A 25149-nucleotide genomic window follows, 5' to 3' on the forward strand; every position below is an offset into this window, starting at 1 on the left:
AGGGAGGGCTAAAAGAGTCCCAGCTTTGCAGAGGGCCTAAAAATCACTAAATCCAGGCTATTTTGGACTAAAAATTAAGATGACCAGAGTATGTTTAAAAGGACATTAACATCTTTGGTATCAGCCCCTTGTCTTCACCACCAGGGATCAGAACCCCCAGGAATCCTGATAATTTAAGAAATCAAGCAGGTCTATCTCCAGATTCATGCATGTTGCATTCAAGTAGGACAAAGAAGCAAATAGTGACAAGTACTTGAACGCTTCCAGAACTTGTTTTAAACTTTTAATAGTCTAACATACTGTTAGCAACACAGTTGGCACTTCAAAATATATATTATTTTATTTCAACAATATTCCCTTAACTCTGTAGCTCTACTTGAAGACAAGTCACTCGTTGCCATAAATACTGTGTTGTTCTCAAAACATTCTCATGCTGGGTTACCTCTACAGTGCAACTGGGACCAACATCTACTTCCTGTCTGTTAGAAAATGACATTTTTCTGTAAAAACACAAAGTTTTACTGTATTTAAAAAACAAAACAAAAAAGCCCTGCTGGCAGTTGAGCCTGCTCCCTCTGTCTTTGGCACAAGACCTTCTCTGAAGTCCCTTTGAGTGGGTTTCACTTTGGGTCAGAGGGAAATCTGCTGTTCAGCAGCTTCTTTCTCCTTCACAGGATGAGAGCTAGGCTTTGAATGCAAAGTGGCCTGGCTGGGAGCCAGGCACACAGGCAGAGTAGTGCTCATGTATTTTTTATTACAACACAAAAGGAAACTCAGGTTACATAACACGGGGCTTTGTAGTGCAGCTTTCTTTTTTAATCAGTAACAGAAAGGAGGGGAATGGTGTCCCCGTTTAGGGCTTCATATGGTGAAAGATGGGTGACACCTGCAGCTGCAAGGAGCCATCTGGCCACTGATTGCAGTGCTGAGGGAGACTTTTCCTTGCACAGATGTTGGGTGCTTTGCCCAGATGCCTGACCGAGCCCAACCCAAGAGCTGTACTTCGCTAAAAAAGGAGTCCCTGTCCTCTCGCTAAAAGCAACGTTAAAAAAATAAAAATAAAAGTGAAATAAAGTGAACTAAAACCACAGCTGGATCGGTTGAACAGGTACAAAAGGATTAATCTCATCAGCAGCATCAGGATGTTTCCAGCAGCAGGGAGAAGGTCGATGGCTGTCTCACACCAGGGATCCTATGGAGCACCGAGTGCTGCTCCAGGGCAGGTGCTGGGGACTGACCCTGGCACTGGCAGGGCTCTCACACACTGAATTCCTTCCAGGTCCGTAGGGAGGCTCTCTGTGGCCTGGGGGAGCCAGGCTGCTACTCACAGTCCTGGATGTTGACGAAGACAAAGAGGGTGGAGGAGGAGTAGGGGTCTCCGTTCTTGGTCAGGAGATGGATGTGGCGATAACCTGGGAGCAGAGACACAGATGGAAAATGGCCTTTAGTCCATCTGGAAAAGTGTTTGCTGATGTTTGCCAAGACCCTGCAGAAACATCTCCCTGTCTCAGAGCATTCTGTCCCCATTTCCCACAGGGTGCTGAACAGGCAGGTCCAGAGGCACAGCTCTGAGCTTGGGTAACACAGCGTGCCCAAGGCCTTGGTGACCACAGGTGACCAAAAATCCACTCTGACCCCAACTCTGATGGATCTGGACCACTCATCCAGGACACTGGAGCTTCCCAAAGGGCTCAGTGGCTGTGAGGAGCTGGCAGCAGGGCCTTACCTTGCTTCAGACTCGTGAAGGGAAGGGTGTACTGCCCAATGAAGTCATTCTTGGTCGACATGTCAAAGTCCTCCACCACAAACCGGACCAGGGCGAGTGCAGGGATCTCTATGTCAAATGTAAACTCTTCATTCCAGTTTGGGTTAAAGCCTGGGCAACACAGACAAGGATGGAGGTCAGAGATGTCAGCAGTAATGGTAGTCTGAGGTGTTTGCACATGGATGGAGACTTTTCCTGCCTGTCAATCTAATGTGACCTAGACCAAGGCTCTGAGGAGGTGCCAAGAGCCTTGTTCCCAGCTTTGATACTGTGATTTGCCACCGCCTGGAATTAATAAATCCTTCAGCCTGGGCTGTTCACTGCAGACCTTGGTCCTAGCAAGGAGGGAGGAGCAGGAGAGGAACTCAGCTCTGCTCCACAGGCTCTTGCTGGGTGGTGCATGGATGTCTTTGGTTGCCACTGGACCAGATGCAAACTTTTATAGCCCTAAACCAAGAGAGGGAAGAGGAAAGCTGTGCTTTTGTGCTGAGACAGCCTTCTGGGGCCTTAAGCCTCTTCAACTGCTTGAGATAATCCATCTAAGCACCACTCTGTGCCCCAATTTCCCTGTCTGCAAGAAAAGTTAATGAGGAGTGTCTGATTACAAAAAGCATAATCAAGTCTGGATAAGGGTCACGTGGTCCAGAATCACAAAGCAAACAAAGCTGAGACCGACACACATGAAATGCAGAGCAAGCTCAGCGCCCTCTCTCCAGGCCACGGCAGTGCAGTGTCAATAAACCACTCCCCAGGAGCAAACAGGAGAGGAGATCCTGTTAAAAACCCTACTGCCTGTGCAGAGCAGGGACCAAGGACAGCAAAATGTCACCTGGGGCCTGCTGGTCCTGCAGGGTTTGTGAGGAATTCAGCAGGAGAAAGGGATCTTTCATCTGGAGGTGCTGAGATGGGCCTGGGGTGTCTTTATTGTTTGATCTGCTTTCCACAAGGCAGCACTTATAATTTCAGCATCATTCCAGTATTGTTCCAGCTAGGGAAGGGCTGGCCAAGGGGCTGGGAGTGCTCAGCAGCCCTGAGGAAAAGGCCTGGCAGGGCTGAAATGTTCCCTACACAACTTTCACTTGACAGGCCGTAAAAATTATTGTAGGTGACGGAAATGGCCACGAGCTTTAGGAGCCAGGCCAGATTTATTCAAACAGGAAAGAGGAAAAGGAAAACATTGTTAGCAGGCAGGAAAATATGCACCAGCTTTGCAGTGCTTGGCTCTTACTCCACACAGAAAAGCAGAGTGTGTTTGTGCAGAAGGCCATGATATCAAACCCTCAGTGCACAGAGGGAAGTCACAGCCATGTCTGACTGGTAAGAAATGGTTCTTCAGCTTCTGAGATACTCAAAATTCATCTGGGCAATACCCTGAGCAGCTTGAATAAACTTTGTGTGGCCCTACTTTAGGCAGAGGCTGGAACAGACACCTCTGAACTTCCTTGCATCAATCTTTTGTGAGTTTGTCACACTTTTGGAGTACAATCAGCCCCACAAGAAGCTTCCTCTGGGAAGATCCTGGTGAGAACCCCTACACATCAGCTCAAACCCAACTGCATGGAGGTAAAGAGCACTTCCAAAGCTCTAGCTCTGCAAATTTGGCAGCCAGCCCCAAACAACCCACATGGTTGATGTTGTTTTAAAGGGAATTTCTGTCTCCAAACAGAAGAATAGCAACACCTCAAGTATCTGCTTAGTGTGGGCAGGATTGGATGCCCTGGGTGGGTCTGTCCACAGGGCAGCAGCCTTGCCAAGGACCAGAAAAGGTTCCTGCTCATGGGAGCAGAGCTGGGAGGAAAGCCCCTCACCGTTGTTCTCGATGACTTTGGTCTGCTTCTTGTTGTTGTCCTGCTGGACCCCGTGGATCTCTATCGTCACCTTGGGATCCACAATGGAGTTCTTGCTTTTGTTCACCTTTGGCAGCTGCTGGCCAGAGATTATCTGTGGAGGGAACAGGGGAGGAGGTCAGGACATCACTGGGACAGGGGGCTCCCTGGAGGATTTCCTCTCCGTCCCCAGGGGTGCAGGATCTGCTGTGAGAGGCTGGTGCTGCCCTTTCAGAGCTGCTGCTGTGACATCCTCCAGAGGAAGCTGTCATGATGCACCAAAGGAACCTTGCTTCAGCCCAGCCAGCTGCCTTTGGGACAGACAACTTTTCTGAGTGTCCCCAGAGTGCTCAGCTGGTGCTTGGGAACACCAGAGATGGCTGCATGTCTGCCTGCACAGTTCTGGAAGGACAGCAAATATTGTCATTAACCTGTTACCCAACTGTCACAGACATCTTTTATGAAAAATCCTTTCCTCAGGATTTTTCCTCCTGAGAAGCTGAGAGGCCTCAGGAACAAAATGTAAACATTGATTATCTGCTGCTGTGGAATGCAACAGGTGCATCTGAGATTGGCCCATGTTGGATGTTTGTAATTAATGGCCAATCACAGCCCAGCTGGCTCGGACAGAGAGCTGAGCCACAAACCTTTGTTATCATTCTTTCTTTTTCTATTCTTAGCTAGCCTTCTGATGAAATCCTATCTTCTACTCTCTTAGTATAGTTTTAATATAATATATATAATAAAATAATAAATCAAGCCTTCTGAAACAGGGAGTCAGATCCTCTTCTCTTCCCTCATCCTGGGACCCCTGTGAACACCGTCACACTCAACATTAAACATGTGAGCAGGTCCCTGGAGGATCCAAGTCCATGAGAGCCCCCAGATGTGAGAAATCAGTAGGGTTAGACAACATTGAAGGCAGGAGCAGAAGAAGGAGAAGGTACAACCTCCACACCCCCCAAGAAGTGGATGTTACTGAGATGTTTCCCAATTTCTATTCTTACTCTAAGCAGCAGCTTCTTCTTTGTCCCCCAAGTTCCTTCTGTGATGGATTTTGGATTGAATTTGGTTTGTTCATCCCGAAGGAATTCTGGCTTTAGGACATAGCCAGAAAACCCATTGTCCTGGAAGCGGCCCTGGTACACATCCATTTCTGTGCCTGCTGTCTGGAAATTCAGGGCAACTGCAACATAAATAAATAACTTCAGTCACTCAGAGAAATCAATAGGAATCTTTTCATGCTAATTCTGTTCACATGAAACTGCACTTCATGGACATAAACATTGGCTTTTCCACGCTTCAAAGAGCAGTGGTAAACTCTGACCCTCACAGCCTGCTAGCCCTGAGGATTTCTTGCATTCAGAGATGACAGAGACAGGAGGAGCCATTGCAGCCGTTCTGCTCTTCCCATGATCAAAAATTGTCCTGCAAGGAATTTATGCCACCTAGAACAAGTGCAGCTTTTAGATAAACCTCTTCATTTCTATGCTGAAGGAGCTCTCTCCTGCAGTGAGGCCAGCAAATCCATCTCAGATCATTTCTCTGGCTACTTAGCCTCATTATAAAATCTCCTTTCCAGCCCAGAGCTGCCTGTTTTCATTTGCCATCCTGAGGGGCATTGATGCCTCTGCTGTTTGGACTGCAGAGCTCCTCACTGTCTGAACTCCTCAGGTGGCAGCACAGAAGCTGTGATTAAATCACCTCTTTACTGTCTACTGCCCAAAAGAGATTAAGCCTCACTGCTGTCCTAACACCAGGCACATTCCTTGTATTTTTCCCAATTTGTCAATACCTTTTTTTAAAGGCATTGATGTAAAACCTGGAACAGCCTCACTGAAACCTCAGGGAGTGCACATGGACCCAGCAGCTCCTCAGTGATCCCTTGATTTCCTCAAGGATGATTTTAAACTCTTTAGCAACACCTAAGACATCTCTTAAGACACAGAAATTTATCCTGGTTGCATGTCCTTCATATCTGGTCATGCTTGAAGGCTGAGAACATTTTAAGGCCCTCCCCTATTTTTCCACCTGCAGCCAAGACTTTGATAACTGCAGCATGCTGGTTTTCCTGGGAGCTGGAGGTACTCAGGGCTTCTAGAAAATCTTATTTTGAGTGCCCAAATAGTGGATTCAGGTCTGGCCTTGTGTACACCAAGGGAACTGATGGTGCCTCCCAAGGACTGTCCTGAGGCCAGACAGGACAAGGGGTGCTACCTGTGTCCCCATGGGGCTGAAGGACCCAAGGAGCTCATACTCCCTCCTCCTTTGTTACATGGCAATAACTCTGCTGACAGTGAAACTGCAGTGATTTGCACATTAATGTGCAGAAAAACTTCTCCTGATGGATTTGTGAGACAGAAGATGGTCCATGGGAAGTCACTGTGTCACTGCGATATTTTATGAAAACTCCCTCGGCCAGGATTTCTTCTCCTGGGAAGGTGGGAAGCTTCAGCTTCTCCCCATTTTGCTGCTTTGAAATGTGATCTGGAGAATTGTTTACCCAGCATGTGAATTGCTTTAATTTAATGATCAATCACAGTCCAGCTGTGTCAGACTCTCTAAGTCATGAGTTTTCATTATAATTTTTTTTAGTCTTCTGTCTGTACCCTTTCTCTATAGTTTAGTACAGTTTTAGTATATAATTTTCTTTTAATATCATATAATAATAAATCAGCCTTCTGAGAGGCAAAATGGAGTCAAATCCTCATCTCTCACCTCATCCTGGGGACCTCACAACACCACAACACTGGGCATTATTTGGAAAACTGGTGTCTCCCAGTGGCTGCTGAGCCTCTGGCTGCAAAGGGCTGAGATTCTGCCTCAGCTGGAGCCCCTCCCCAGCCAGGTGACCCCCTCCAGCCCCAGAGACACCCACCAATCTGGCAGCCAACATTCCACAGGTCCACGGGGCTGTAGTTGGAAGAATCCGTCCTCCAGCCTGCGGGGTAGATACGGCTCAGGTGCCTGATGTTGTGATGGATAAAACTGGTTCCTACAGAGACAGGGAAAAAAATCAGGATTTTTTTCCCCCATCCCTTTCAGTGGTGGGGCTGCTTTTATCTCTTCTTGCTGCTGCTGTGTGTTCTCCTCTGCCTGGCAAGTCTGGCTGAATGGGAACCACCTGCAAAAATGCCTTTCCTGAGGATATTAAGTTCTTCCCACTTTTCTCAGTGATATGCTTGACCAAAGAGATCATAACCCATGTCTTTGGGCTGCCTTTTCCACCAGCAGCTGTCCCTTTCTGGGGAGCAGGGACAGAGGAGGGCAGGACACACTCACCAGACTCCTGGGCCAGTTTCAGAGCTTTGCTCTCCGAGAACGACGACATCTCGTAGAAAGCCCGAGGATGGCTGGGGTCATCAAAGCCCTCAAAGTGGACACTCTTGCAGTAGACAACTGTGTCTGACAGCTCCTTGGCCAGCTTCAAGGTGTCACTCTAAAAACAGGACAGCGAGAGGTTTGTGGGGAGGTTTTGCTGTCGTGCTCAAAAGTGGCAATTGTGTTTTCCCTATAGGACCCCTGGGACTTCTCTTTTCCATCACTTCCACCAGGAAAAGATGCAAACTCTCAGTGGCTGCTGGTGTGCCCTCTGTGTCACCCTGTGCAGGAAAGGCTGGAAAAGAATTCCCCCTTTGTTGGTGGGACACCATTCCTTGCTGCTCCCTGCAAGATCATTTCTATTTCAGCACCCACGTCTGTCTCCAGGTGCTAAACTTTACAGCAGAGCCTTAGCAATGACTTTTCCATACTGTCCTGGTCCCAGGCATGCAAACCTGGAAATAAAGGGAATAAAAGGGTGTTTTGGCCTCCACAAGCTTGGGCTTTTTTTCCCCTTGAATTAGGAAGTTGTCACAATGCTTTGATGACTCTAACTCCACAGCCACATTCATTGGTGCAAGTGAGAGTCCCCAGCTCCCATCAAGGGCAAGAAAAGAAAGTCAAAAGATGTCAGAATGTCAAAATCATGTACACATTACTGACAAGAGATCAGAGAAATAAATAAGAACTGCAAAGAGTCAGCAGCTCATCAAAGGGAAATGTAGGTCAGTCCTGATACAGAGGTAACACCAAACATCTTTGCCTTCAGTGGGGCTGAATGTCTGTGTCACCTGTGAAGCCACCCTGTGACAGATATGGTCTTCACAAGGACCTGCACGCTGGAAAAATCCATTTCCTCACATGAAGGGGCAGAACACTTGTGTAAAGGTCAGCCTTTTCCTTCCAGCAATCATCATACAAATTGCTTTAGTAACTGGCCACCCCTTCCCCATAGATCCTCCCTCCCTCCCTGCCTCCTCCATGTCAGAAACAAACAGCCAGAGAGGCTGCAGGCATATCCCAAAATGTGACTGGAAAAGCCAAAGTCATGACTGTCCCATGACAAACAGATTTCTGGAAATAAGACAGAGAATGAACATGTGCCTTTCCACTGCTTCCACAGTCTGCCCTTGCTGCAAGGTCATCCAGTCTCATTTTAGAGAAAGAAGCCAAGCTTTGTGCTTGGCTGGCTCTGCAAGATCTCTGTTTGTGCTTGGGACAGAGATCATTAAGCTGGGCAAGCACCAGGATCCTCAGCCCCAGCAATTTCAACAATTCACCCTTACATATCCCCAGCTGAGTAGCTGAAACCACACTGAGACCTGTCTTGGCTGGGAGCACATGAAAATTTGTATTTCAACTGCTTTTCTTTATTTATTTTTTTAGGTGTGGTACAAAACCCACCTAAAAAAAGTGATTTCTCAGTGATTTCTTCTTTCACTCACCTTTCCCTTCTGCTCTACCTTGGTCTTCACAGATTCATCTTCAATTTCAGCTGCTTCATCTTCATCAGAGACATCCTCAGCCTCCAGGTTGTTGTTCCCATTGGTGGGGTCCTCCTGCCTGCTCAGCTTCTTGCCTTTCACCAGGATCTTCCCTTTCAATTGCTGCACAAGGAAAATGGGACAAAATACCTGATTAGAGAAGGTTCTGGCCCATCCTGAAAAAGTCCCTCAGTAACCAGTGCTTTGACAGTTGCATCAGTGACTGGTTATTACACAAAGGTAATAATAAAGTGATAATAAGTCAGGTAAAAATAAGTCTATTTTTACACTGGGGCCCTGCCCAGCCTCTGAGACCACAAGCCATGAAAACCCCAGAGAGCTCAGTGATTCCCCTCTGCTATAGACCTGACCATCCCCTCAACCAGACAACCCAAACAGTTGCGCTGTTAAAGACAATTAAAATAGACTTTTCCCCCCCGCCATGACTGAAATGTTGCTCAGCAAACAAGGCTGAGCCTGGAGGTCTGGGCTGCTGGAAGAAATTTGTGGCACCATTTTTACCCCTCTGTGTAGCCTGTTATTTAATACATTTATTAATTATAATTTATTTAATAAAATTATATATATTATATATTAAAAAAAATTATTAATAAATTTATGAATCACCGCTCACTCTGCAGTGTGTGGTTATAAACCTGTGCACTGGAACTCTGGAATCTGGATCTCAAACTCTGGAAACTGTTTGAGATCCAACAGGGACTGAGGCACTGCAGCCTCTGCTCCACAGACATTTTAATGTGGATGGAGCTCCAGTAAGTTCTGCACAGCAGACACGGAATTTTATTACATTTGGCATTTTGTAGGCGAAGCCTTAGGGTGCTGACAGTCTCAGGAGGATTTCCCAGACCCTCTCCAAAGCTGCCTCCTCTTCAGGAACAGCTTGTCCTGCCCCTGCTCTGATGGTAGAACACTGAGCACAGCCAGCAGCATGGGCCAGTGCACCACAGCTGGGTGCACAGCGAGTCCAGGGAGCTGAATTAATTCTCTCCAGCCTCTTTCAAGGTGCACATGAAAGCCCTTGTTGTAGCCCTGGCTGGTGAGAATTTCAGATTTCTGTGCTGCCAGGCACTGGCCCCCAGGAGAACACTGCATTGACCTGAGGCTGTGGAGAAGCTTCCAAAATAGAATGATAGAACTGGGATTGTGGGTGTGGAGTTTGGATAGAAGTGTGTGATATCACAGGGTGGGAAACTTTGAGTTTCAGGGTTTAGAACACAGTAATAGATATAAAGCAAGATGGAGGTTTGGGGTGGAGGCTGGTTCTTCTTCTTCTTCTTCTTCTTCTTCTTCTTCTTCTTCTTCTTCTTCTTCTTCTTCTTCTTCTTCTCCTTCTTCTCCTTCATCATCTTCTTCTTCTCCTTCCTCTTCTTCTTCTCCTCCTTCGTCTTCTCCTCCTCCTCTGTCTCCTTCTTCGTCTTCACCTTCTTCATCTTCTTCGTCTTCTTCATCTTCTCCTTCACCTTCTTCTCCACGGGTTTGGGTGGTTTTGTGTAATTGGATAAAAAAGTCCCCATTGCAGCCATGTGTGGTTGGTTATTGGGTTAAAAGTAAAAATAATTTAGGTGTCATTTCTTAATTGGACAGTTTATCCTTCAAAGGCCTTGTAGAGAGAGATGGGGCTCCATTTTTAGTTTGTTGGAGTGCAGTGCTGCAGAACTCGGGGTTTGTGAGACTGTGACACAGATAAGAACTGATAAACATCTGAATCTGAACAAGAAATACCATCTCACACATTTAATCCTGACCTTGGCAAAAAAAGAAGCAAAGAATCCACAACCCCTGACCACTGGTGTATCCTTTGCACAAGCCCTGGCTGTGGGAGGAAGGCTGGAGCCTGGGCAGGGATGACAGAGCCCAGACAAGGCAACAGCAATGTTTGGAGCAGGGAGAAGTATTGGGAAAGGTGACTGGGGGTGATCTCCAGGTGTGTGGGTTATGCCTCAAAATCAAGAGCACCACCACGCCTGGCAGCTTCCAGGAACAGGAGATTTGCTGCCACCTGGATGTGTTTGGTACTCCTGGCTTTGGAGGGTATGAGTTATTCCAGAAAAATGCTATCTTGGAATTAGGCAGTACAGCCCCTCAGTCTGTGTAGCACGTTCCCCTTTCCTCAGCAACCCTATATTTACCCTTTCTGCAGCAGTAAAAGCAACAAAACCCCACCACATTCAAATGAGAGGACTGTGAAAAACCAAGAATCTTTTATGAAAGAACACAGGGGAAATTTGAATCTTTTTCAAAGGACACAATTCCCCCTTTTGCACCCTTTGTGGGTTCAGGCAAATTGCATCATGTCCTTACAGAGAGCAGCCCCACTCCTCACCACCTGGCCAAGCTGTGAGTGAAGCTGGGCTTGAGCAGAAATCCAACCCTGGCCCCTGAGGCAGCAGCTGAGAGCATTTTTATTCAGCTATAAATGGGCTGTTCACAGTGGGGCACTTTCCCTGTCACTCAAAAGGAGCACTCAGAGCACAGCAATGTCCTCCTCCCCGTCCCCACCGCCCCCTCCCAGGCAGGGCTGTGCTCTGCTTTTCCACATCCATGGCTGGGAGATGAGCTGGCTCAGCTTCAGAGCCTGACTTCAGCCTGCTGCTCTCATGTTCCACCCTCCTGCCTCAACACCCAGCTCTGCTCTGTTCTTCCACCACAAAATCCAGTTCTGGGTGAGCTTTTGGGCTCAGCTCAGCACTTGGGATGGAGAAGCCTGGAAGGATTGCATTGGGGACAGTAAGGAGTGATGCCTAAAAGTTTTAGCTTTTCTATTTTTCAGATTCTGTGCTGCTTTAGTGTGCAGTTCTGAGCTTCACATCAGGGCATGGTGAGCTCTGTGCACAGAGCAGGGAGACAAAACAATTCCTGCTCCAGCTGGGCACCAAGGACAAATGACCCAAATCTCAGCCCAGGAGCACAAACACCGTGGGCTGGAGAGAGAAAAACAAGCAGGGTGGGACTGCCTGGGCTAAAGCTGGAATGGGACAATGAACTGCAAGGTGCAAATGGAGCAGAGCTGATCCCAGGGAGAGACCCCGGGAGCGCTCGTGCATTTTGGGGCCATTTTGGTTCATCTTGGGTGCAGCCCTGGCTGGGCTCTGGTGCTACCCAAGGTGCATCCATGGGGGCCTTTTTAGAAATCCCTATTTTATAATTTAACTCTATCTAGTCTCTGTTCTAGGTCAGCCTTGGCAAAGCATCAGGAGAAGCTGAGAGCAGCCCCTCTTGTCCCCTGCAGGCTGCAGATACCATCCTGGTATTTAGTATATTATCCATCCTGGTGTTTAATGTTTTATCTTCCTCTGCTTTCTAATGCCCCGCAAGAAATGTTACTGCCTCCCCAAACAGCTCAGCAGTGGAGAAGTAGGGATAAGGTATTTGGGTCAGCCCACTTGATTCTTAATTACCAGCAGGTAATTAACCTTTTTAAATCTTGTCAAGCCCCTGAAGGGGGAAAATGATGCCTTAAGTTTTAGCTTCCATGTTTTCCAGATTCTGTGCTGCTTTAGTGTGTAGTTCTGAGCTTCATTTTAGGGGATGGTGGGCTCTCTGCATAGAGTAGGGAGACAAAACAATTCCTGCTCTTGGTGGGAACCAAGGACAACCAATACAAGTTTCAGGCCCAAGAGCACCAACAACGTGAACTGAAGACAGAAAACAAGGATGGGACTTCATGGGCTAAAGCTGGAATGGGACAATGAACTGCAAGGTGCAAATGGAGCAGAACTGATCCCAGGGAGAGAGCCCGGGAGCGCTCGTGCATTTTGGGACCATTTTGGTTCACTTTGGGCTGGGCTCTTGTGCTGCCCAGGGTGGATCCATTGAGGCCATTTAATAAATACCTAACTTACTCTTTAGCTCTGTGTAGGCTCTGTTCTAGGCCAGCCTTCTCAAGGCATCACTCCCATTCAGCCTGCACACAAGTGGGAGGTGCAATTCCTGGCACAGACCAACCCTACAGGGCTGAAGAACATCACGAGGGAAGGCACAGCAATACATCCTCCTCTGTGTCTCCTCACCACAACCCATTCCAGGGCTGCAGCAGCAGGTCCTCAGTGCTGCTGTTTATCCTATCCAGCCTCTGGTTCCTCTGGGAAACCTTGGATATGGGGCAGATGCTCCCCATGGGCACTGCTCCTATGCCTACAAGGGAGAGCAGGCCATGTGCCACCTAACTCAGAGGAGATCCATTTGCTTATTTGTCAAAAAAAAGGGTGAGTCTCACCCCAAAGAGAGGCATTTTCATCCCAATTTCCTGCAAAAGCTGCTATCCTGTAGCAGCACTGCAGTGAATTCCCCCTGCAGAGGAAGTAAAATCCTAAATCTGCAAGTTTATCTTCTTTACTGAGGTTTTCAATAAGCTGATATAGACAGTCACAAATACACAGTGCCTTTGCTCCATCTCTCCTGGTTCCCCTTCATGTGATATTAAGTATTTCTGGCCTGAGGCAAAACACACTCAGCTCATCAATTCAGCTCTGCTGAGCAGATCCCTTGTCTTAGGAGGAAGCAATAGCTGAAATACCCAATAAACATTCTCCAAGTGGACCATAAAGCCATTCCAGCTGTCTGTGGGAAGCCCAAGGTGAAGTACAACCTCAGGAAGGGCTACAAGGACATTGGACTGCACTGAGAACACACAGTGGAGGGGCTGCTGGAGCAGATGCAGCTCTTGCCCTATGAATGGCATTCCTTGGTCCCCCTGAAGTGGAGCTCATCTGCTCTCCCACCTCTTCCAGTGCACACTGAACAAGCTCAGCTCTGCAGGTGAAACGGTTCTGACAACACTGGGATATGGAAACCATCTTAAAGGAAACACTGACTTTATCAGAAGCAGCAGAGCTGTAATGAGCAGAGGATTTTAAAAGTCATGCATACAGAGATTTATCCCACCTGAAAGCTTCCTGCCCCTAGGAGCACCCTGAGAGCTGCAGTTTTCACCTCAGTGGGAATGGAGGATTTGTAAAGTGATCCATCTCAGCAAACTTTCTGTGGCTTCAGCACCTCCTTTAGAGTCAACAGAGAAAACCAAACAGTCCCAGGGTGTGATTCCTCCTCTGGACAAACACTGAGGAGGAGGAGGCTGACCACACCTCCAACTCCTCAGACTGTTTCTCCAAAGGAGCCCTAAGTGAGGTACATGGATACACAGGGTCAGCACTGACATCCCACCCTCAGGATGAGGATGAGAAGAATCATGGATTTGTCTTTACAAACAAGCTGTGGTAGATAAAACTAGCACTAGGAGATAAAAAAAAAAATGGGAAGGATTCCACTGATTGACGAATGGAAAAAGATATTTGCTTTTACAAATAACCTTTAGGTTTGCTGATAAATGAAATTAGACATTGAAAGATGAAAGAAACAATGGAGAAGAAAAATCCCTAAATTCCATAAGAATTAAAAATTAAAAGGGAGGGTTTTACATTAGAGGGGAATCTCTGGTATCAGGTGTATTGGGAAGTCTGTACCTCTCAAGTACCTCAGAAATGAGGAAAGAGAGAAGGGAAATGCTGCCAGGAAATCGGGATTAGAAGGGATCTCCAAAAATTTGAGAGATCCCAGAGGAATGCCCCATGGCCTCTCCCTTTATTCAAATAAAGTAAAAGGACTCCTCTGTCTCCTTTTTGGACATAAACTTCTGGTGTTTGTGGATTAATTTTCCTCACCAGGATATCCACCTCTGCAGACTTCTGGAAGCTGTGAGGAATAACATGTTCACATTCCTGAGGAGAATCAGATGCACTAACTGGTGTCACATCTCCATCTGTGCTTGTCCTTCAGCTGCAAACTGAGGTGTTGCACCAGCACTGAGTGACACCAGAGGATGAAGAGAGACTCCAGGAAAAGGGGAACAAACACATTACTGAAGGAGGTTTTGGAGGATTGAAGGAAACTCAGCTCAAGAACTTCAGGCAAGAAGATGCACCACAGACAAACTGGGCTAAGGATGGAGAAACAGAGATGTGCAGATGGACCTGAAGCCACATTGACACAAAATGTGTGGGTAATGCCCAAAGCCACTGCCCTCATAAACAAGGAATTCCAGGAACACAGAACTGCAGGGGTTTCAGACACGTGGATACACTGAATAGTTCCAGCACTGGGAGCAGTTTTAGTCTCATTCTAGGACTGTGACTTTGCAGCATTTCTAGCTGGAATGTAGGGACAGGGCCAAGGGGCCCTGGCACACCCCTGTGAAGATCAGGGATGGGACAGAAGGACAAGAACCCACCAGCAGCTCCTCCCTCCAACCCTGGTGCTGCCTGTCTGTGGTTTTTCACATAATTCACTACTGGGACCCAAAGACAGCAGCCTGGGGGAGGTATTTAGATAATCTGTGTAGCCCAACGCTGCTCCTGAATGGAGCTGAATAAATCAGATTCCTGCCCCGGGCTGTGGTGTGAATCGTTAGCACCAATCCAAACCGTGTCAATCTTGCTTTAATTACTAACCTTGCCCTGCTGACACAATCGGCAGCAATCCTTCGACTGTTTGTGTTTACAACCTCCAGCCCTTTGCCCAGTGGCAGATCCCACCCTTTTCCTGATATAAAAAATACCCTTGTTGTCCCTGGTTTCCTCCTGTCAACAAGGGAGGGAAAAGCCAAGAGGTTCCTGGTTTGTTTGTTTGTTTTTTCCCTCATATTTCAGTTTCAATGTATTTTACACCCCCAAATAATCAGCATTTCAGCCCTTCGCACTGTCCTACTTCACACAGCATGAAGGCAGAGGAAAAGTACCAGAAGGAAAAGGATAGGTGTTGCAACATTGGCAATTTTTCTGTGTTTAAACTAAATGGATCAATCCCTGCAATGGAGCAGATCAGCCCCAATCCATCCCCTAGGGTGGATCTGGGCACTGTGTTCAGCTGGGGCCAAGTGTCTTTTTGGCAATCACAATCAGGTTAGATGAGCACAGGCATGGAAAAAACATCTTTGGGAAGCTGGGGTCATCCCCTTCCACTCACAAATCACACATTGCTTCACTTGGTGTTTCTCCTTTCTCTCATCCTATCAGTGCCATCAGCTGAAAAGCCATCAGCACTTTTCCTGATCCTGCACCAGGATAAATAACAAGTCAGAAGGGGACACTCAAGACGTGCTTTTCCAGCTCAGTGAGAGCCCGCAAAGATTGATCTCTGTGCTGGGAGAGTCCTCACCCTGGCAGAGTCACTTCTCCCATGGAGGCACCTTGTCTGTGCCAGAGCCAAGGTCCTGCTGAAGCAGCAGCAGTAAAAACTACAATTCATCCTAATTTATTGCCCTGGTGCTTAGGGACCAGCCCAGAGCAGCTTCCCTCTGTGCCAGGCATTGCATCAAACGAGGCATGACACTCCTAAAGAAAAGGGGAAAGTCAGAAAGAGAAAGGAGATAAAGGAAGGAGAAATAATATAGAAAATATTCTGGGTGGATTGTTTTCCTCTCCTTTCTCCCCTGCTGACTGCCAGCTTTATCTCACCCACAAACTCCTTCCAAGTCTGACTAGGCATGTTCATCCAAGTTTTGGGGAACGAGCAAAGAAATGCAATTTAAAGGGAACTAACCTACAGCTAACCCTACAGGAGTCTGTTTCTGCTAAGTGCTAAGGAAAACAGACAGACAGACAGAAAGAAAGACAGAAGGAAAGGAAGAAAGACAGAAAGACTTGACAAGAAAGAGAGAAAGACAGAGAGAAAGACAGAGAGAAAGAAAGAAAGACAGAGAGAAAGAAAGACGAAAGAAAGAAAGAAAGAAAGAAAGAAAGAAAGAAAGAAAGAAAGAAAGAAAGAAAGAAAGAAAGAAAGAAAGAAAGAAAGAAAGAAAGAAAGAAAGAAAGAAAGAAAGAAAGAAAGAAAGAAAGAAAGAAAGAAAGAAAGAAAGAAAGAAAGAAAGAAAGAAAGAAAGAAAGAAAGAAAGAAAGAAAGAAAGAAAGAAAGAAAGAAAGAAAGAAAGAAAGAAAGAAAGAAAGAAAGAAAGAAAGAAAGAAGAAAGAAAAGCAAGCACAAACCACATGGGTGGAAATAGATTAGTGTTTCCTTTTGGCTCCTGTTTTGGAGACATATTTTCCATATCAAGATTCCATTTCCAGTTTTTTCTGTCAGCTAATGATTTCTAATGATTTATACTGGTGAACCACTGTTGAGTGTGTGTATCTCTTTCCTCTTGCAAGGCCAGGTCTCAGCTCCCAGCCTGTCAGCTGCCAGGGAATATTTTATTCCTGGGAATAAAAGGGGCATCTCTAGGCAGATTCCTGCTTCCCTTTTTCGTCCATGGACAACTCCATCCCCACCAACCCAGGCCATTCCCAGTAACTCCCCCAGGACACTCTCAATGGCAGGACACTTTGTTTTTAGTACACCTTCAGGCTCCTTGCAGTGGTTTTCCCCTTGAGTTTTGAGCTTTGCACTCAGCAAGAAGAAAAACTTCCCCTCTTGCCCAACCCTCAGAAGGCAGAAAGTGCTGGAGTGGCCTTGCTTACCTCTGGGGAGGGGAACTGGGACTTGTTTCCATCGACCGGGGCGACCAAGAGCATGTCCTGCAGGATGGTGGTCATGTGCTGGGCCATGACCTTCTGCTGCTCCACGCTGCAGTGGTTCTCCAGGGAGATGATGACAGGGTATGGGGAGGTCTGGAACAGCAAGAGAGCAACACACACCATCAGTGAACCCTGTGCTTTCACCAGTCTACAGCAACAGGTTTGAACCCCAGTGCTGCTGTCTCTGGGATGTCAACAGGAGGGTCTGATATTCTCCTAAAGCAAGGATTTGTTAAAAATGGAATTTGTTAAAGTAGTTACTCAGATCTGTACTGATGCCTTCCAGAGATGATGGTCCAATGGAGAAGGCACCAGGATGGGTCAGGATTGCCTCTCACAGCCCCTGTGCCTCCATTTTCCACTATGGGCCAGAGCACCTTCCTACTCACCTTCAGAGGAAGAACTGGGAAGGGGGTTTGAAATCACAGGGTTTGCTCAAACCCTTAAATGATATCAATCTTTCATTCCTGCATAGGCCTGGTCTAGTTCCCTGTGCTCCCCAGGTCATTCTGTGTGCTGAAGGCATTGTCATTATTGTCACTGTCACTCCTTTATGGCCCAAACAAAACTTGGCACCAGCTCCCCAGTGCACTGAAGGAAAACAGCAGAGTCCAGTGAGTCTGGACAGACCTAAGATTTTCTGAAGCCTGCTGCCATACAAGAATCCAGCCCTGTTCATCCCTTTTAAAGCAGAATAAAAGCAGCCCTTCACATCTAAAACATGCACAAGGGTTCCTCTAAACAAGAAACAGACCCTTAGACATCAAAGCCACACAAATCATGGGCTTGCTGGCGTTTCCCACCAGGTATGCTCAAGATTATGAGCATAATTTTCATTGTAGTGAAAATGCACAGGACGGTCCAGGATGAAGCTGTGCTGGCACAGGTTCAAACTCATCCTTGGATGGGGCTCTCCCTGTCCAAAAACCCCAGGGATGGATCTCTGCAGGAAGCAGAGCATGGATGCTCAGACAGAAGGAGCAGGAATTTCTCTTGTCCCCATGAGGTGAAGCTGTCATTGCTTCTGCTCTCTGCTGGGAGGAAAGAGCTCTACTGCTTGTGCAACATGAGACAAAGTCCCTCCTCCTTACTTGGAATGCATAGTTCTTGATGGCCTTAATGACATCACTGAAGAGGATCTTGGAGGTGAGGGTGTAGCCGTGATAAATGACCGGCTCCGAGTTGGGGCCGTCCCAGCAATCCAGCTCCACACAGCGACAGCCTTTGGTCAGGGCTCTGGAAACAAAGAAGGGACTGGTTGGGTTCCACACCTTCTGCTCCATCTCCAGGTGAGGCTACATCAGGCACAGGCACTGCCTGGGAACACTGGAGGGAAGTTCAGGAGCAAGGGAGAAGAAAGGAGATTGGAAAAGCAGGAAAGAGATAAAGGATGGGATCAGGTGGAATTGGTGTCAGCAAGGAGAGCTCAAGCCTGAGCAAGGAAAGCACAGAAGGATCTGAGAAATAAGGTAGTGAAAGTCCAAGGTAGAATTATCCAAAGAGTAAGATAGAGTGAGTGTCAGATGAGAAAGGACACTGATGACTGTGCCCCAAGCCTTTCCCCAAAGATGGTGAAGAGAAGAGAAAATCCAGAGAGGCTGCAGTGGAAGAATGACAGTCAGCCTTAGAAGCCAGGTCACAAAGTTTAGGTGATGTGATTTCTTCATCTAGATCTGATATGACATCAATCCTCAGAGCTGGGAGAGAGGCAAGGAGGGAGTTTTGGGAACTCCACCATGGATGAGGAGACTGCTGAGGGCCAGTTTCCTAAACCAAGTCTACAGACTAAATTTCCATGTGAAATTCCTCCCTCTACATATCCATACTTCCATTTAAACTTATTTTCAAATGTAGATTCCCTCACATCTATCTAGGAGGTGATCTTGTCTCTCTTACAGTAATTCCCTAAACATTTCAGATCACACAATTCCTTTAACTCATTGCAATAGAATCACAGAATGGTTTGGGTTGGAAGGGACCTTAAAGATCATCCAGTTCCAACCCCCTGCCATGGGAAGGGACAGAGCCCTGCCCAACCTGGCCTTGAACACTTCCAGGGATGGAGCATCCACAGCATCTCTGGGAAACCTGTTCCAGAATAATGGGATTTTTTTTTTTCTACAATCCATACATTTATAATTTTAAGACTGTGTAGGATGAATTCAAAGAGTTACTGAGAAGTAACCTGTGCCAGATTTCACTCTCAACACTTTTGACCTTGTGACTCCAGTCAGGTTGCTCCTGAGAATAAGTCATAAACAAAGGCAGAACTGCAGCCATTGACTGGCTCATGAGGAAACACTGTCTCACCTGATAAAAACAGGCAGTAATGTATTGTGGGTGTGCAAATTACTAAAGGTCACTGCACCCCTCTGGCCGTGAGACATCAGATGCTGTTAAAGGCAGACACAGGCAACACCTAAAGCTCTAAACAACACCTAAAGTGCAAGGGTGCTGTGGGAATATCTGAGATGATAAAAAGGCATCAGGTGTAAATTCTGTTGATCACTCCCCCTGCTCATATTCCACCTCCAATGAGGACTCTCCAAAATAAACCCCAGCATGGTTGTGGGGACAGTCCCTGCCATGGGCCTCTCCCAAAAGGCAGCACAGAGCACAAGCACCATGGCACTATGCATCATTTTGGCTTCTCCCAGACCTGCAGCCCTATCCCAGGAGGAATCTTTCCATCTTGTAAGCTCCTTGCACTCTCTTGTGCCATATTTTGGGGAATGCAACACCCCCTCAGCATCATGCTTAGAAAACACCAGGCCAGGGAGCTGTACTCCAGCCTCCAGTGACTGCAGATATTTTATTCTGCTTCCAAATGCAGTAATTATACATCTACACTCAGGTGGACACCAGATGAGACTCAGGTCAAAGAGCTGTGACAAGGAGCTGGTTTGGAAACAGCTCACCCTGGAAACATGGGCCAGTCCATATTACCTGGTCTGGTGGGAATTTTCTTGATCCTTGCATCCATCAGCACAGACACTTATGTCTTCTGAAAGAAAGAGATTAACTCCCAAACACACAGAAACACCCACTCTCTTTACCTGATATAGGCCTCGGTGCTGCTTGGCCCTGTGATCTGGTCTTCCATGAGATAGGTGTTGTGTGAGGATGACACCAGGTAGTGGCTGAGAGGTTGGGTCATGTCCTGGTAAACTTTCCTGTGGGAGGGGTTGAAGATGTTCCCCTCATCTGACAGCAGGTACATCAGGAAGCCATCCTTGGTCATGGCATTGCCCCTCTTGGCTGTCAGACAAACAGACAGAACACCCCACAGTGAAAATGAGATGCCACCAGGTTGTGCTGCCACCTTCACCATGCTGCCCTCCAGGAGACCCCAGAGGCAAAATGTGATCCCCAGGAATTCAGTGCAAGCAAAGACCTCAATGTTCTCCAGACAAGGATGACACCTTCAGCTGCCTGAAAATGCTTTCAAAGCCCTTCCCAAGCACAGATTTTTATGACACTTACGTGGCTTTTCATTACACTTTCCTTGTCCTTGATAACATCTTAAAAGTGTCAAAGACAGACCTTACCTCATCTGTCTCCAGAGATTTACAGCATGAAAATCTCTGCTTGAGCATTTCAAGGTTTCTTTGCACCAACCCAGAGAAGCTGTCAGATGTCTAAACACAGCCAGATAAATCCTGTCTAGATTATCCAACTAAATACATGATTTGCAAAGAGGAATTACAAAATTACTCCCCATTTTGAGGGACTGAACTAGATCTCAGCCTAATCCTAAAGCCTGACAGTTGCAAAGCCTTGTCCCCCTCCTGAAGGAATATCAGGATAGTGGAAAACCAGCCCAAGATTCTGAGTTGGCTCTTGGAACCCATCCTCCAAGGTGCTCCAGACTGATGATTCACCCACAATCTGAGCAGACAGACAGCTCAGTGTCTGCCTCCTGAACAGCTGTCACCCCTTTGGCCTCTGCTCAGAGATCCCATCTGCAGATGGCTTCACAGGTGCCCACCATCAAGGACATCTGCCTCCACCCCAGCTTCTGGAGAACATAAATATTGCTCCATTCTCAGCCTTGAAAAGCCATAGGAGGTCTGGGCACCTGAATAACCCATGTGAGTCTTTCCCTCGGGGTTTTCATCATCCTCTTGTCAAACGTGTATCAATCCCCCTTCTGCTGTTCAGTGCACCCAAAATAAAATTGAAGAGAGAGATTTCCCAGCCTCTCCTCTGCCCTCCCCTCCTAGAGATGCTAGGAGAGGAGAGCAGAGGAGAGGCTAGGAAATCTCTCTCTTCAATTTTATTTTAATAAATAAATATGTTAATGCTCCCCTAGGAGAGTGGTTTTTCAGAAGCAGCTGTGGGGAGAAAATAATGCACACAACTGCAGGGAAAAAAGCAACAGCAATGCAATTCATAGTTCATCAATAAAAGCAAGATTTTGAGGCAAACCAGCCAGGGTTTTCAACTTACCTCTTTCATTGGGCTCATATCTCTGAATTAAGGCAGGCGCAGCAACAACAGCATCTTCTTCCTGCTGCACCTCATAGAGAAACCTCACCAGGTTCTGGCAGGACATGAACCCCTCTGGGTCCGAGTACACTTGGAAGATGCTGTCTATTTCCTTCCTCTCTGTCAGTATCTTGTAAAATTCCTCTATCTCATCATCCTCCAGAGCCTCTGTTTTGGACTTGTCACAGTGCTGTAAACGTAGAGGGGAGAAGGAGTGAAAACCTTCTTTCCTTCTGGCATAGGCCAGCCGTAATCTGCACCAGGGCTACACAACGCAGAACACAAAATAATTGCAGAGAGTTACTGGCCAGCACGTGGTCAATGACAATGGTTCTCATTGACAAGGCCAATAGTCATAAAAATTACAGTTATTGGTATTTATACATTGTCAGTGTTATTGGTATTTATACATTGTCAGTGAGCTCAAAAGCAACAGCCTCGAGTTCCATCATCTGGTGGGCTTCAGTCAGGACAGCTCAAAATAATCCAAGCACAAATAAAGGGTCAAAAGAATCTTAATCTCAGGGGGAACAAAGGGAAACAATTAATTCCATTCAATAATGATAGAGAGTATAGCCAAAAATGCAGGAAGTGAAAAGAACTCTGACTTTAGTGGCTCAGAGCTCAAGACGCTGTCAAGACTCACAGTAGGGCTGTTTGCAAAGATGGCATCAAAAAGAACTAAAACCCCCCACAACTGATAAACATGTGCATGTTTAGGTATGAAAAAATCCAGTTACTGGCAAGCCATTGAGGGGTACGTGGTCAATGACAATGGTTCTCATTGGCAAGGCCAATAGTCATAAAAATCACAGTTATTTATACATTGGCAATGTGCTCAAAAGAACCAGCTTCGAGTTCCATAATTTGGTGGGCTTCAGTCAGGACAGCTCAAAATAATCCAAGCACAAATCAAGGGTCAAAAGAATCTTAATCTTAGGGGAAACAAATGGTTCTATTAAATAATGACAGAGAGTATAGCCAAAAATGCAGGAAGTGAAAAGAACCCTTCCTTTGACCTTAGTGGCTCAGGCCTCAAGAGGCTGTCGAGATTCACAGTAGGGCTGTTTGCAAAGATGGCATCAAAAACAACCAAAAACCCTCACAACTGCTAAACATGTGCATGTTTAGGTATGAAAAAATCCAGTTACTGGCCAGCCAGTGAGGGGTACGTGGTCAATGACAATGGTTCTCACTGGCAAGGCCAATAGTCATAAAAATTGCAGTTATTAGTATTTATACATTGTCAGTGAGCTCAAAAGCAACAGCCTCGAGTTCCATCATCTGGTGGGCTTCAGTCAGGACAGCTCAAAATAATCCAAGCACAAATAAAGGGTCAAAAGAATCTTAATCTTAGGGGAAACAAAGGTAAACAATTAATTCTATTAAATAATGACAGAGAGTATAGCCAAAAATGCAGGAAGTGAAAAGAACCCTTCCTTTGACCTTAGTGGCTCAGGCCTCAAGAGGCTGTCGAGACTCACAGTAGGGCTGCTTGCAAAGATGGCATCAAAAACAACTTAAAACCCCCAAATGTGCATGTTTAGGTATGAAAAAATCCAGCTCTGCATGGAAATTTTCCATTCTCATCCAAAACCTGCCAGGTAACAAAATCCCCACAGATTTCAAATCAGATATAATCTTCTCACAAGGAGCTGTAATTCAGGTTCTCCATCTTCCTCTGGGGTTTGAACTTTTCCAGTAGATACCATCTGTGACAGAGCACCACAGCCAAGGACTTGATTGACCATGAAAGATGGGGAGCTTGAGATAGACATGTTAGTGTCTCCATCAAGGACACAGCTTTTCCAATAACAAGCTGTTCTAGTTTATTTTAAATACTCCCAGGTTCAATTTTTCATCAGAAACAGCTTTTTTTTTTTTTTTTTTTCCTGTGGCAAATCCCGATATTAATTTTGTTGTTTGTTCCTAGCAGAATTCTTCAGCTTGTCAAACCAGAGGAGTTAAATTGCTTTCCATCTTTGATCCCCTGTGACAGAGCTATTTTCCTGGCTTTTATGATGAAAATGCCTGTCTCAGTTTAACCAGTAATCACACTAATCTCAGCCTAGCCCTGCCAGTGATCTCAGCAATGGTCACAGTGGCTTTGGCAGTGTCCCAAGATGATAAGAAGGGACTTTCATCCCCTGCAAATCTTTCACTATCTGTTTAAGGAGCACATACAAAACCAAAGAACATTATCATGATGCCTAGCATTTCACAAATTGAAGTGACAGAGTTCAACTTGTCCTGACTTCAGAACCTGCTGGGCAGAAGCTACAGGCTCATCTCAGGGATGGGACAACCTGTGACACGCTCAGTACTACAAGCACCTCCAAAATAGGTTTGAGAGTTCAAGAACTGCCTTTCCCTCACTGCCTCCCATGTCTGTGATCCTGCTCTGTGGCTCTGGCAGATCCCCCAAGCTGAGCTGAGCATGATGCTTAGCAACTGCAAAAGGAATATAAAGAGGGAAAGCAGCTGGTGGAGACAGCAGGGATGTTGTGAATTACAAATGTTCTTTTCTTTAAGACATGACAGGGAAAATGACAAGATATTCGTCCTAGAAAACTGGCATTTTAAGTGGTGTGTGCCTGGGGAAGTTTATTCATTAGTTGCCATTAAAGGCTGTGATGAAAACAGGGCAACAGCACCAGAGTCAAACTCCAGGACAGATCAGATGCTCAGTAAAAAAGTGGGTTATTTCTGCTTTGGCTACAAGAGGTCCAAATTAGAGAATCTCAACCCAAAATAGTGTGTTTTACCTCCCATGTATGCATCACAAGCCATGAGCCCTGCATGACCCTTGGCCTGGCAGCAAAAACACCTTTCTGATGCATCAGAATGAATGTACAGGTTGAAATGAAGTGAGCAATGGCAGCAGCTTTGCATCATTTCTGGTTGCATTGCAATATGTTTTACTCCAGTGTCCCAAACCTGGATGTGGACACAGAGTCACGAGAGGAAAGGCAAAAATAATGTGAGAACATGCCCTGCAGCCCCCACTTGAGCCCCTGCTCACCCTTCCTTCCTGTGACTAAATGAAGAAAAACTCTGTGAGACAGAAAAGATCACCCTTTAATGGGCTGTAATGCCCTGGTCCATCCAGGCTGAGGCAGGATGCAAACTGAAAATGTAATTGCTTTAAGAGCAGGACAGACCCTTCCTGGAGGCAAATCAGCCCTCAGGAGATCTGAATTAACCTCCAAAGTGCCTCTCTTTCCAGGGGCTATACAGGAAACTTTAAATTACTTGCTTAATGATGGTACTTCAACTAATTCCCTGCATTTCCACGGGCTGAATCAAGGTTTAGCAATTACTTGGAGTCTTTAAGCAAAAAGGATTAATTTAATCAAGTTTCCTCTCCTGGAGCTCCCTTGTAACTATTGGGACAGCAGAAGAGGTTCATTAAATAAGAGGAGACTGTGCCTCTAAAACAAAAAAAAAGGAAAATTTAAAAAAAAACCCAAAACAATGGTGATTTTTTTTCAGGTTGTTGATGTGTGAAGATGTGGGAATTTTTCATCTCCTATATGTGAGATGTATCCTTCGGGGTGAGGAGATTCACACCCTGCTCCCCACTGGCTTCACCTGCACAGACTGCAAAGGAAGTGTTGGCAACTCCTTCCAGTGGACACATGCAGCTCAACCAGGGGATTCCCAGCCTTATTTCCACTCTTCCAGAACCTTCCTGAGAATAAAGGATGGGATGGAATCCACCAGCCAAAGAAGGCAAC

The 25149-nt window shown here is 46.3% G+C and overlaps 1 protein-coding gene across 2 annotated transcripts in view; it reads right to left on the reverse strand.

Annotated features, from left to right (window-relative positions):
• Window positions 1-192: 192 nt before the first annotated feature.
• PLCD1 (phospholipase C delta 1) overlaps window positions 193-25149 on the reverse strand; it is a 58501-nt gene continuing 33544 nt past the window's right edge. For both annotated transcript variants that reach the window (XM_058801237.1, XM_058801227.1), the window contains exons 5-15: window positions 21374-21602; window positions 19981-20182; window positions 18016-18160; window positions 16868-17017; window positions 8358-8519; window positions 6874-7030; window positions 6470-6586; window positions 4599-4777; window positions 3574-3706; window positions 1727-1876; window positions 193-1412 (exon numbers count right to left, since the gene is read on the reverse strand). In XM_058801237.1, the coding sequence (XP_058657220.1) occupies window positions 1321-1412; window positions 1727-1876; window positions 3574-3706; window positions 4599-4777; window positions 6470-6586; window positions 6874-7030; window positions 8358-8519; window positions 16868-17017; window positions 18016-18160; window positions 19981-20182; window positions 21374-21602 (1716 nt within the window). In that variant the 3' untranslated portion in view covers window positions 193-1320. The remainder of the gene's footprint in view (window positions 1413-1726; window positions 1877-3573; window positions 3707-4598; window positions 4778-6469; window positions 6587-6873; window positions 7031-8357; window positions 8520-16867; window positions 17018-18015; window positions 18161-19980; window positions 20183-21373; window positions 21603-25149) is intronic.

This window comes from Ammospiza caudacuta, chromosome 1 (assembly GCF_027887145.1).
Source record: "Ammospiza caudacuta isolate bAmmCau1 chromosome 1, bAmmCau1.pri, whole genome shotgun sequence".
Lineage (NCBI taxonomy): Eukaryota > Metazoa > Chordata > Aves > Passeriformes > Passerellidae > Ammospiza > Ammospiza caudacuta.